At 31.7% G+C, this 14,760-nt stretch overlaps 1 protein-coding gene across 3 annotated transcripts in view; it reads right to left on the reverse strand.

Annotated features, from left to right (window-relative positions):
- Positions 1-13,574, reverse strand: part of LOC134682940 (acyl-CoA synthetase short-chain family member 3, mitochondrial-like) — a 33,359-nt gene extending 19,785 nt beyond the window's left edge. For 2 of the 3 annotated variants that reach the window (XM_063541881.1, XM_063541882.1), the window contains exons 1-9: positions 11,018-11,311; positions 9,484-9,628; positions 8,893-9,081; positions 7,408-7,539; positions 4,055-4,198; positions 3,289-3,369; positions 1,878-1,973; positions 1,298-1,408; positions 386-429 (exon numbers count right to left, since the gene is read on the reverse strand). In XM_063541881.1, coding sequence (XP_063397951.1) covers positions 386-429; positions 1,298-1,408; positions 1,878-1,973; positions 3,289-3,369; positions 4,055-4,198; positions 7,408-7,539; positions 8,893-9,081; positions 9,484-9,628; positions 11,018-11,277 — 1,202 coding nt within the window. In that variant the 5' untranslated portion in view covers positions 11,278-11,311. Of the gene's footprint in view, positions 1-385; positions 430-1,297; positions 1,409-1,877; positions 1,974-3,288; positions 3,370-4,054; positions 4,199-7,407; positions 7,540-8,892; positions 9,082-9,483; positions 9,629-11,017; positions 11,312-13,554 lie in introns of those variants that run through there. The other variant, XM_063541883.1, reaches the window with a different exon arrangement.
- Positions 13,575-14,760: the final 1,186 nt, after the last annotated feature.

A 14,760-nucleotide genomic window follows, 5' to 3' on the forward strand; every position in this document is an offset into this window, starting at 1 on the left:
CCTAATGAAAATCATTTTGATAAATAAATCAAATACAATTGTACTAGTTCTTTTACTTTGAAAACAGGAATTCAGCATCTTAGATAACATACAATATCATTAATATCTTCAACATCTTAAATCAAAAGTGCTAGGCTATAACAAGACTAAACACAAGGGGGACAACTCAAAATAATAGAAATCAGCTAAAACTGAAAGGGACATGCAATACTATTATTTGTGTGCTTAATAAAAAAAAGATTCCCGAAAAAAGCGCACAGTTGTCAGTCTTTTACAAGGTCTTTTCAATGATGTGAAAGATTAGTCTTTTCCCTGAACTTCAACCTTTCCCCATAGTTATTATGAAAATCGACTAATTCTAAGAACTAGAGTTTTGACTACTTACTCATGTAAGGGTTTATACTTTTTAGCATAGTCAGCCTCTGGATCCTGTGTAAAACAATAACATTATATCTGACCTAAGGATCTTAAACAATAGCATTGTATCTTACCTAAACATCTTACTTATTGTAGGTACTAATAATGTATAAAGTTTTTTGATAAAATACTAAATCAGCAAGATATCATGCAGAATTTCCTCAAACAATACTGATATAACTCAAAATCACACAGATAATCCATAATTAACTAAGAAGATTTAAAGTTAAGCAATTACAATGTAAGGACAAAAAGATAACAGATCTTTTCACGGTTGATACCAATTTTACTTTAATAAATTCTTCCTTAAATAAAAATTATATAAAACTCCACCCTGTAACATTTTAAACACCCATCTGATCAACATTTTTTTTTATTAGAAAAGATATGGGAAAAATATATTGTAAATGGATATAAAAGGCAAAAATATAATTGAAAACTGAACTTTAATTCATGCAAAAATTCTTACTATTGTAAAAGCATTCGTTGCTTTTTTTCATTTATGATAAAGTTTAAATCATTGATCTTTGATACATATCTATACAACAGTTTTTACATACATCAAGTTTCAAGCAGTTTCTTTTCTTAAACATGAATTTCTTTGTATTTTAATTTGACAGTAAGATAAAACTGCTATAAAGAACTTTTCTTATAAAATAAACCAAACAAAAAGAACTTTTCTATAAAATAAACCAAACAAAAAGAACTTTTCTTACAAAAAAAGAGAGAAAAAATGAGCTGTTCTTGTAAAAAAACCCAAAACCCAGGATAAATGAACTTGAATTCAAATTTTTATTATAAAAATGCCAATAAAACTTTTACAGTATTTGTTTCTTAAATTAAAAATAAATGAATTTTTCTTTTGAATCAACAGCCGTACCTCTCTCCTAACAGCTCTGAGGGCAGTAGGGGCTACAAACATGGCCTTCACATCATGTTCCCTCAGAATCCTGAAATACACTCCAGGATCAGGAGTTCCGACAGGTTTCCCCTACAAATTAGAGTTTTATGTATATTTATGTTAAACTTACTATATGAATATTGTATGCTGTATAAAAAGACTTCAATACTCTCTGCTGTATAAAAAGACTTCAATAACCTCTGCTGTAAAAGTTTAGGAATCAGTTGTAAAGCTTGTTTTAAAAAACTTAATTATTTTTACTTTTTTTTCTTAACTTTTTAAAACACAGTTGGACGATTCATTATCGAGTTCTTTCCATACTGAAATGAATATCAAAATATTAAAATGGAAATATTATTAATATAAATGTTACTTTGCCATAATAAAAGAAATTTTCTTTGATAATTTTTTTTTCTCCAAATATTCAAAGCACCTCTATATATTTTGATAAGATTTAATTTACATATTCTTCACGATGCAAGGAAAGAAAATTTGTCATCTGCCGAAAATTTTATACATACATTACATGCACATATAAAATGTACTTGATAAAATTTACCTCAAACAAAATAGTTGTATTACCATTAAGCAAAGGTGCATATGCTATATATGAATGCCCTACAACCCATCCAAGGTCAGATGCAGCCCACCACACCTAAAATAGACAATGTAATGTAAAAATGTCCTACAACCAATCCAAGGTCAGACACTGCCCACCACACCTAAAATAGACAATGTAATGTAAAAATCTCCTACAACCCATCCAAGGTCAGACTCTGCCCACCATATCTAAAATAGACAATGTAATATAATCAAAGTGCTTGGAAGCACTGAACAGTAAAGACTACTTCAATTTATAAGTGGGAAGTAAAATTTACAGCAATTCTAGACAAAGGAAGATAACTCCAATTTTCAAGATGACTTTAACAATAACATAATTTATATTTTTAGAACAGATATTTGATTCCTGCACCTTGCAAAAGTTATGTAATTTTCTGGAAAAGTGTAACATCATTTTGTGCCTTGAATATCTGAGCATATATTACATGGATAAATTTCTGGAAATGTTCATGGATAGTATGTATAGAATAGTATGATGCAATATGTTTTGTGTATCAAAAGGTAGTGATACACCTTGGAAGATTTAGATATCAAGTTAGTCCCATAAGGTTTTGATTGCATTTCATGCAACCTTTACCTAAAAATGGAACAATTAGAAGTTAAGATTTGCAAATTTTTTTATTTAATTCAAATATTTAGTGTATAAACATGATAAAGTAGCTAGAAGTTGCAAATGAACAAGGAACAATAGAAACATACTTCACTTTCAACAAACAGTCACTGCATGGCAGTTTAATTCTAGCAAACAGGGGAATGTATATCAGAAATCATTAGTTAATAATTAAATCATTAAACACTGATGGCAACATTGACAAATAAAGATAAAAAGACAAATAATAGTACACAAAGCAACACACAGGAAACTCAAGCTTAAACAACAGCTACTCCAATAAAACTGTTGTGTACTTTGGTCAATATTTGTTTCACTGGCAATGATACCACAATTCCTTATATTTTCATTAAAATTTTTAAGTACCATCCAGTAAAGATGTCCAACATCCAGACAAGTTTAGACACTATTTAGAAATTAATGTCTTTAGATCTATTCTAAAAGTTTTCTTGAAAGTAGGACAACTACTGATGTTGATGCTAATTGATATATAGATTATTGTTGGTCATTTTAATGAGATTAATTTTCTTGCTTGAGCTGATACAGCGAGTTGAAATGATCAATGATATTCTGTTGATCACTATTTTACCTATGACAACTTTGTTAATTTCATTGACAACGGCACATGCAAACTCAATAGTTCCTAGTGATAATTTTTCATACTACTCTACTGTGCTGAGAAAGGAAATTATAAGTTCGAAAGTCAAAGGAAAATGAAAACATGAGATCAAGTTCTTACGTCTTTTGGTTTAAGTCCATATATATTCCACATTGACCACTTCAGTACCACTGCATGTCCACCACTCGGTCTTACTACAGCCTAAAAATCAAATAAACATATAAAACTAATTATTAATTGATTAAAATACTTCTGTGAACAGAGTTTGTTGTACTGTTCTTCAACGTAATGGAAAGATTTTAACAATTTCAATTACATTTGTCATGAAAACAAAACATATTACCAGGATAGGGATACAAATGGGATACAATTATCACATTAAACTTACCTTGGGAAGCCCTGTTGTTCTAAGGTTTAGGAATAAAATTATGAATCACTAGCCTGAATAGGGATAAAGTCAGCACAGAACACCTACATTAGGATCAGTAGCTAAGACAAGGATACAGTCAGCTCATTACATTTACTTTAGAATCAGTAACCAGAACAGGGAAACAGTCAGCACATGACACCTACCTTAGAACCGTTAGCCAGAACAGGGTTACAGTCAGCAGATGTCACCTACCTTAGGTAAATCTGTTGTTCCTGATGTATACAGGATATAAATAGGATCAGTAGCCAAGACAGGGACACAGTCAACACATGACACCTACCTTAGGTAAACCTGTTGTTCCTGATGTATACAGAATATATATAGGATCAGTAGCCAGGTCAGGGACACAGTCAACACATGACACCTACCTTAGGTAAACCTGTTGTTCCTGATGTATACAGAATATATATAGGATCAGTAGCCAAGACAGGGACACAGTCAACTCATGACACCTACCTTAGGTAAACCTGTTGTTCCTGATGTATACAGAATATAAATAGGATCAGTAGCCAGGACAGGGACACAGTCAACAGGTGAAGCTTCTAACATTTCTAACTGCCAATCAACATCCATCTTATGGTTCAGTGCAGCTATTTGAAACTAAAAAAGTATATGCTTTTGATAAAAAAAAAGATACAACTTCAATGAAATTTGTCTTTCTGTTGACTACTAGTGCAGATATATAAAGCAAATTTACAGATCTAACATTGCTGGGTTGATGTTTAGACGAGTTGTATTAATATATATATATATATATATATAACAGATGTATCCATCGGATCGCCATCTTGATGGCGATCCGATGGATACATCTGTTGTAGGGTTGTCACTGACTCAGACGTACTTATGAATATAATTATTTTCTGTGACTGTATCTTACATTAATTTGTAGGATCCTTTACTATAGATAATTTAGCTGATCTGTAACCATAACATCTTCATGCCTAATATATCATGTACTGTAGTACGCCGCTAGATTAAAACTGACGTGGAAAGGTAACATATGGCCACCGAAAGCTCTTTTTTTGAGAGCCCAGGTGGTCGTGTGGTCTAGCGGGACGGCTGCAGTGCAGGCGATTTGGTGTCACGATATCACAGTAGCATGGGTTCGAATCCCGGCGAGGGAAGAACCAAAAATTTGCGAAAGCAAATTTACAGATCTAACATTGTTGGGTTGATGTTTAGACGAGTTGTATATATATATATATATATATATAAGTACGTCTGAGTCAGTGACAACCCTACAACAGATGTATCCATCGGATCGCATGGGTTCGAATCCCGGCAAGGGAAGAACCTAAAATTTGCGAAAGCAAATTTACAGATCTAACATTGTTGGGTTGATGTTTAGACGAGTTGTATATATATATATATATATATCAGTCTAAAGATTTGCACAACGGTACTGATATAAGGTGTTATTAAACGAAAATGTTGTTATAAAATCGTGTTGACAAATATTTCGGCTCAACAAATGGCCTTCTTCTTGTGTCACAAGTTTTAACAATACTGATACATAATGTATAAGGTGTGAAAATAGATCAGGTGATAATACAGGTAAGTTTTGGTCGATTGATTTTAATCCTGAATATCATAATTTAAACAAAACACTTTAAATCAATATACGTGACTGTGTATATTAACAATAAAAATAAGTGAAAACAAAACTGTTAGTATTTCTTATTGATGCCGTTTGGGTATATATACAACTCGTCTAAAGTTGTATATATATATATATATATATATATACAACTCGTCTAAACATCAACCCAACAATGTATATATATAAATGTCTAAGAATATATGTTTAGACGAGTTGTATATATATATATATATATATATAAATGTCTAAGAATATAACTAAAACACACTAATTGATACATTAAAAAGTTCTATTAGATGTTAAATAGAAATATGCAATATTTCGCTAAACAAATTAGCTTCATCAGGCGTGTGCATCTCTCAAGGTGAAATCGGATGCATGACAAAAAAAACATTTTGTAGCTTAATCTATACAAGATTTGAGGGACAGTGTAACATATTAATTCGGTCATAAAATATGTTTGTAGCTACAACTACATGAAGTTGGAATAAAAGTTTAACACATTTATAGATGTTTGATTAATTGTATGAATTTTTATAAATTAATTTGTATGATTTCAAGATAACTATGGTTTTGATTTGCTTTGAAATCTTTTATCGTCTCTCTGATTGAGTCCATCAGGTTCAAGAGTTTGTAACTGGTGCATCCAAAATCTCTCTCTTTTTTGTCTTCCTTGTGTATCCCAATTTTGATTTTTCTCAATGATTTGAAATGTGATGTTTTCAAAATCATGTTCTGCTCTTAAAAGGTGTCTTGTAATTGGGCAGTTCCTTTCTTTTGTATAATATGACTGATGGTTATTTAGTCGGATATTAAATGGGGTTTCTGTTCACCAACATATTGTAATTTGCAAGTTCCACACGTTAGAACATAAATGCAATTTTGCGTTTTGCAATTTGATGTTATAAATATATTGTAATTTTTCTTTGTGACTGTGCTGATGAACTGGGTTTCTATATTGGCGACTTTGCAGCACTTACAATTGCCCCTTCCGCATTGTTTATAACCTCCGATTGTTGATATCTCCTGTTTAGATACTTTGGATGATACTAGAATATCTTTGAGGTTTTTTGGTCTGCGGTAAGCCATAACGGGAGGTGATGGAAAAATCTCTTTTAAGGAAGGATCATTTTCAATAAGACGCCAGTGTTTGTGGACAATTGCTGAAATATTTGTCAGATGAGGATGAAAGCTAACAAAAAACGGGATTTTATTTGTCTGGGCCGTCTTTTCTTTGTATTCAAGTAGGTTTGTTCGTTCTTTTTTTGTTTGCTTTTCTGAAAGCTTCTGAAATACTTTTGTTCTTATAACCTCTTGATTTGAGTTGCTGTCTGAGTTGTCCTAAACGATGGTTTAACTTTGATTCCAATGAACAAATCCGTTTTAACCTGATGGCTTGGCTGTACAGAATGCTCCAGGAGCAGTGTTTCGGGTGACAACTCTTCGGAGAGAGAAATTGGTGTTTATCAGTTTTTTTGGTGAGAAGGTCTGTTGTCATGACTCAGTTTTCTAAAGTTATGGTGGTGTTGAGAAACGCAATTTTCTCATTTGAAACTTCAGATGTGAACTTTATCGATTGATGAAAGTTGTTACAGAAATCGAGAAATTCTTGCAGGCGTTCTGCAGTTTCATTCCATTTGATGTTGATGTCATCAATATAACGAAGCCAAGACAAAGGTTTGTATGGTACATTCGAAAGGATATATATATAACAAATGTGGTTTTTATCCAACGTAATCATAGGCTTGAATGTTGTTTTCAATTTAGACTTGTTTATAGGTATTCGTCTTTATATTTGTATGTATTTGGTTTGTATTTTATTTACCCTCCTGTTTATATAATCTGTTCGTCCTATTTAGACTCTTTAAAATTCAAGAGTCTATCCTAAATTAAGGTAAATTATATGGGCTTCCAATTACCCCTTTTTTTTTTTTTTTATCCCTAACATAACTTAACATGCTGAAGAGACATTAATTGTGGAAATCCAGATATGGTGTGTCTGAAACACCCATTTTCAACTTTTATACTGAATCATTATTATCTTTTTTAGTATTCCTTTTCAGTTACTGAAACATTGCTATAAATCTTAAATATTTTTATACCTACATAGTGTAGGCCAATCAAAGTAAAAAAAAATAGTGCTTCAGATTTGTATTAGAAAATCAAGAATTCAAAAAATAAAAAATATTGTGTTTGTTATACCTACCCCAGGTCTGTTATATATGACACATTTATTAGGTTTGAAGTCAATCGATGAAAGTGCTCCATCTAACATTGGTTTATAAGGCACAGATTTTCCTGGTTCTACCCCACAGCTAGCACTTACTACAACTTTTGGCTGAAAAAAACATGAAATTCACAATTTAATAAAATTCTTGATACATGGATTTTACAAAATCAGTTTTCAAACATTGTAGAAGGCAGAATGATGTTGCTCCACTCATGTTTAAAGGGGTACTAGCTACGAGATATATAAAAAATCTAAAGTAAGATTTTTTTTGTTAAATCAATAATGAAAGTGAAATAGTGAAATAATAATTCCCTTTTAGCAGCCAAACTAGTTCAATTTTGTCAAATTAGGCAAAGAAACATTGATATTTGCTAATTCACTTTTTAAAAAACTTCAGTTTAACCCCTAGCTAGAGATTGACAACGCATGCATTGTACGTGTACTGGTTATTTTTAAAGAAAAAAATGTCAACAATGAAAGTGAAACTACGGTAAACCATTTGATCACTTATTCGATCCATATGAAATCATTCTTATACGGTTAAAAAACAATGAGAAACATATATGTTGAATCTATAAAATAAAATAAAACAGACCTATAAAAATCCAATTGCACGTGTTGGTTTAATCTATTCATATCTTTATTTATGTTTACATCGTTTATATAGTCATCTGAGGTCAAATTGATAGTTAATTAGATGGCGTTTGTACTTAAAGTCACACGAAACGAACCTACATATTATCTACCCCATGTGCTATAAACTATTTCTTTTGGACTTTTGGTAGTTTGGATAAATGTTTTACATTGTTATAAATCAAATATGAAAATTTGAGTCAAATCGGCGACCATGAATTTGACAGCTAGTGCCCCTTTAAGGTCCAGTGGTTAATATTACAAGTGGTTTCTGTAAAAATTGAAAAGTTACTAGTATTTATTTATAGATAAAAGACAAAAGACCAAAAAGTTAGATAGATAAAGAATTAAACCATGGCACTTGGGTTCTCTGGTAACTAACTTGCTTGGAAACATTTAAATTAAGTAAGGTCAACATTAGATTTATATACTAGAATTTCTTTGCAAAGTGCAGGTATGTTTAGTATTCATTCATAATTGAAGAACCTTCATACCCCATGCCCCCACATTGTCACTGGACAAACAAAATATCACCAGTTTCCTAAGTTTAAAGACTCATAACTCTAAAAAAAGTCAACTAATAAACATTTTCCTGTGGATATGCACATTTACATATGTCCTCGTTTACTAAAAAGTTTCATGCAATACTGTTGTGTGGTTCGATGGTGTGCGATGACAAGAACAGGAATGACAGACACACAGATGAATGGATAATTGGACTGGTCAAAATAGTATCCAATGTAATAAATTGCATGGGGTATAAATATATGTAGAGGAAAAAGTGAGTCAATTTATTGAAAATGTTCATGAAAATTGTTATTGGCTAACCTTTGCATGATCAATTCTAGTACCCAGTTCTTTTGCAGCAAATCCACCAAACACCAGTGAGTGTATAGCTCCTATCCTAGCTGATGCTAACATAGCTATCACTGCCTGGGGTATCATTGGCATATATATAAGTACCCTATCTCCTTTCTCAACACCATACTTCCTCAATACACTGGCAAATTTACTGACCTGAAATTTATAACTATATAATCTGAGTTTCTGACAAATATTTTCTGCTAATTTTTAATATATCAACTAACAAAAATATACATGATAAAAGATACAACATCAAAATTAACAAAGTTAAGGATGCAAAATATTTCAGAAATCGATCAGTGAACTCAAAATAAAAAAATCTTTTTTAGATGCATTTTAAATTTCACAGTGTTTTGACAGAAGGTTCAAATTTTGAGATTTTCAAGGAGTAATATCTATGTTGGAAGATGCATATAATTCTAATGACCAAGAATAACTTGTCATACCATTGTTCTGTTAAAACTAATTTGGCACACACTGTCCACTATTTCAACTATGTGTGGATCAAGCCTCATAGAAAATTAAGTTAAACCCCTTCAGGAAACCAATTCATACCTCATCAAGAAGTTCCTTGTAAGTAATATGTTGTACTTGTTTAGTGATTGGACTGTCATATATAATGGCCACTTGTTCTCCATTACCAGCCTCAACATGGCGGTCCACAGCATTGTAACATGTATTCAGTTCTCCACCGACAAACCTAAAGATACAAAAAAAATAAAACTAAGTGTGAAGAAATTGAGGATCGAATTATTTGTTCCCTTGAGTTTATTTTTCTTTTGAACATTGATTTTAACTTGAGAATCCTGTAAAATTTAATTTCAAGATCATTCTGTAGAGAAATACCAATCAATTTACATGAAGTTAGGCATGATTTAAAAATTAAGTAATTACAGAGGGATTTTATTTCTATTTCATGCATGTCATGTGTTTTTGTATAAATCTTCATTATTTTGAAGTTAGGAAGTATTGTGCAGTCCAAATAATTATGCACCTTGCAAGTCTATTTTAATTATTTTCTGTGATTCCTTCCTACAGAAAAATTAAAATATAAAATAAGAAAATGTGAGTTTGTGGTCTAGTGGTCAAGACCAATGGCTACAGCAATGAAAGTCCCAAGTTCCATTCTCACTTGGGCATGTTGGGTGCTTAAAATATCAGAACATCAGAAGGGTGATTTTCACCCTCTCACACACATCTCTGGTATTCAGATTGGAGTTCAAACTAGAATGGATACTAAAATGGGGGTCTCGGTTGGTCAAAGTTGCTCCAAATTTTGACCTGAACTTTGACCTGGTGATCAATCTGCTGATATCTCTTTGGTTTGTCTGTTCCAGCCAAGCAGCCAGGTAGTTTTCTTCAAATACCTCTGCTTCCTCCACCATAATAACAGATTCTGCTTGGTGTCCCAACACTCCCTGTGTTGAGTTGGGATTGTCCTTGGATATATTGAACATTGTAAATAAGTTAGTGACACATCTCCATTAATTCCAATAGGGAGTGTACACAGACTCCACTGTACCTTTGCATCTCTCAAGGAGTGCTCAGTAAACAGAGGGATCTACTAGCATACATACATACATACATACAATAGCCTTGCAAGACCTCATAATTATTTGGTCTAAGTGTTATGTAGATGAAGAATAAGTACTCCAGTTTTTTAACTTTTCTTTTGTTTGGTTGGAAACTCTATATGTCATATTCAAATGAGGTTCACATAGAGAGGGCTTTGAGGGGTCCTGATCTAAAAATTCTGGGCTTAAAAATATGAAATCCTGAGATCTTATATTTAAAAAAAATTATATCCCTATATCCCGGAATTCCAAAAAAGAATTATCGGATCCTGAAATGATCAATATCAAAATCCCGAGCTTAACCAGTCCTGATGTCCTGAAAAAGTCCCTGTCCCTCTCTATAGACATATAAATATATATATATCATGCCATATGCTGACAACAGCATATGTGTCCCTAGCCAGACCAAGGCCAAAAATTATGCAAAGCAGCAAAGGGTTAAACTGTTAAAAGTTCAAATCTAATTATAACACAAGCTCTGCAGTAGTTCTTACGGTTATAACTAGGATAATTACCATCTACTAAAGGGTGGGTTTGAGTTGTCAAGTACTTTGTCCCATTTTTTATGCCAAACTATTTGTTCTGCCTGCTCTGCCCAAAAATCCTCCGGTGAATTGATAGAGCGTGAAAAATTATCATCGTATGCTTTAGATGCAAAGAACCGATGATGCAAATCGCAGGTGCATGAAATTCTGTCTAATCTGTAACCAATTCTGTAATTGTTTGAGCGTGACAGTTGTTTTATAGATGGGAAAATGTGTTTTGAAAAGTTCATGTTGTTTACAATTTTAGTTCAAAACAACCGGAAGTTCTTATTCTAAATAGACATCGATCGCGGTAGCTGTCAAATTTGAGTATTTTTTTGTGTCTTTTTTTTTTAACATGTTTACGTTAAGTAGAGAACTAGTGGCGGATCCAGTACTTTTATAAGGGGGCTGACTGTAATAAGAGGAGTTGTTTTTGGAAAAATGTGAAAAAAAATAATTACACTCAACACTGAAGCGATATTTTTTTTTATTTTTTAGAGGACAAACAAATAATTGATTGTGTCCAAATCTAAAACATAATTTAAAACATTAAAAATAGACGAACATTGTGTATGAAAGAATCATAAGGAATAAACTGGTTAGGGATACCACCAAAATTAGCGAATTTTCCTCCAAATAAGTAACTATTTACCAGTGCTAACAATTTCCTTTTACTCGAAATGGTACATTAGTTTATAAAGAAAATATTTTTGTTTTTGGCAAAAGAACTATATTAATTTTTCATTGGTAAAAAATGACCTGAAGTACTGAAAAAAAAAACCATTTTTCTATAATCATGATAATTTATAATTATTCACTCCAGTTAAAAAAAATGTAACCTCAGAATGCAAGATTTTGACGTCTATTTTTCCAAAATGTTTCGCGATCAACCCCGATGACACCGTGATAATTAAGTAGTTCTAATAAACCGTTCAATTCGCACTAACTACAACTAGTGTGTATTTTTAATTAAAATAACCCTTTAAGAAAGTGCTTCAAAAAGTTTCGGGCACATATTGGGTGTAGTAATGTTCTTGTCCATGGAAAACTAGCCATCAGACTTTTATTTTTTATAACAAAAAATTTAAACCATGATTGGGAAAAACTAAAACTGTATCAAAAAACCAGTTTATTATGAGTTGCTTTCACAGTCTACAAGGTATTGGAACAGAATGGAAATGCACTGGAGATGGTATACTTGTATGTATTGTAATATTTCTTAACAAAGTAGAATACTTTGCATCTGTATCTATTGAATTTCAAACGGAATGAAACAGACTTTTAAAACAGCAGAAACCAATACCTCCCCAACCAACGCTAAGAGCCATGCTGTATATGTGAAAGATGCTATGCAGTAGTGAGATGATTAAAAAATATCTCAGAAAAAAATCAATAGCCCTCACCCACAGAGTATTAAATAGTTGCTGCCTTATGGTATTGCAGTCATAAAACATCCATATAGAAAAAATAAGCCATGTAAATATAAGAACTACATTAACAATAATGTTAAGAGGACGTTAGTTTGATATTCTTGGGAGAGGAGGGATAGGAGAATTTCTTGTGGATTTAAAATTCATTTTAATAGGTCTTTAAGCATGCCAATTATTACTTCTTACCAGGCCAGTCGTATTCCTATTTTAAATCCTCATGTCCCCCACACCCAACCAAAAAATATAGTTTAGTGTTTTCGGGCCACACGAGTTTAAATTGATTTTGATTTGCAGTAAACACGAGTCTACAAGTCATGTATATAATATAAAAATAAGGAGATGTGGAATTATTGCCAATGAGATAACTATATATTCATTCAAATGAAGGGGATATAAGGAATAATATGTAACCATACGTCCTTAAACAATGACAAAAATCCATACCGTATAGTCGACTGTTAAAGCCCCCGATATGAAAAATGTAAAAAAAAAAGATTAATGAAAACTAACGGGTCGAACATGTTATATAAAAACAATTTGCAAAAATTTACTATGTCAGAGTCTATCTAAAAGAACGATCTAAAAAAATCAGTTGAAAAAGGCTTTAAAACTAATTAGATAGATACCTATAGAAATACATCTAACAAAACAAAAAAACTAGGGAGGATGTGGCCGGGTACATATATCCCAACAACAAAAAAACTAGGGAGGATGTGGCCAGGTACATATATATCCCAACAACAAAAAGACACTAAGTGCAGATCTGAAAACTGAGAAACACAAGGTTCATCTCTGGTACCTTTGATATAGTAATTGTTAATTTCATGATGATTTTTTTTATTTCTTTTGCAGTTTGTTTTTCTATAGGTCTTGTCTTTTCCGCCCATGGTTTTACGTTTTGAATAGTCTTTAGGTGTTGTTTAACTCCCAAGAAATCACAATGTCTATCTATGTGACAATTACAACCATAGAATGGAAAATGTTTACCATAAAAGAAATGTTCTTACAGATTAAACATAAATAGTATCGTAGTGATAAAAATATTACCCCTGACTGCATCAATAGAATATATAAAATCGGAAGAATAAATAATACCATTATGAGATGAAACAGCGAACGTCCGAACGGATAATATTGCCAGAAATTCACATTTTGCATTTAGTCTTCTTTTATATTCTCTTGTTGCTTTCCTCTTATAATTGAACTATTAAGCATTTCAAATATATTTAAAAAGATTATGAAGTTAGACAGGCTTTGTTTTTTTTTAAGTTTCAAGATGTAGAATGTTTGAAACAAGAGACTAAATTTACAATTTATCACTGTCACAATATTACAAAACAATGCACAAGTAAACAACATCGTTTCATCAAACAAAACAACGGTCTCTATAAATTAAACATTTGACATATATTCGAGATACAACTGTGAACAAATAAACAAACAATGATCAGTTTGAAAAAGCTGGTCCTATAATTCACGTTAATGATCATTGTAATACAATGGACAACACCCTTTATGTGATCACAACATCAATAATCAATCAGAAATCTGATTTATGACAGTCAAATTACATTTATGCCCCAGGAATATATTTCAATGTAAAGCTGCACATAACACTTTTACATAAAAAAAAAACAAGTAAACAAATCATACCACATCTTCTTTTTTATATAGATAAGCATAAATTCTCAATTATGAATATGCAGCAAAATTTAAAAAATTAACAGATCAAATGTCATGGAAAAGGATATTTGGTCCTCAATGCTCTTCAACTTCGTACTTAATTTGGCCTTTTTAACTTTTTTGGATTCGAGCGTCACTGATGAGTCTTTTGTAGACGAAACGCGCGTCTGGCGTATACTAAATTTAGTCCTGGTATCTATGATGAGTTTATATTGAATAGGCCTAATCCGAAAAAAATGTTAAGTCGGCTGATAAAGTATAGTAAATGCTACAAACCTTGGTATATCTTAACAAGGGTATAACACTATTAACAGAAATTTGAATTCATAATTTACACATAATAATTATATATAATTTCTATCTATTATAAAGAAATTGACATTTAATAATGCATAAAGTACATATTATCTCAATACGTATTCTCTATTTTGTGTAAAATATTTTTAGAGCATAGTAAGTGCATGATAGTTTGCACAAATATGCACTATAACTAGAAATGAATTGTAATGACTGGACATAATCTTAATGATGCTCATATTTGGAACTTTACAAAATAAATATGTCCGTAGTTTCCTGGACTGGATATTAAGTGATATTTTTGTATCAATACTAACACAG

Source organism: Mytilus trossulus, chromosome 9, assembly GCF_036588685.1.
Source record: "Mytilus trossulus isolate FHL-02 chromosome 9, PNRI_Mtr1.1.1.hap1, whole genome shotgun sequence".
NCBI lineage: Eukaryota > Metazoa > Mollusca > Bivalvia > Mytilida > Mytilidae > Mytilus > Mytilus trossulus.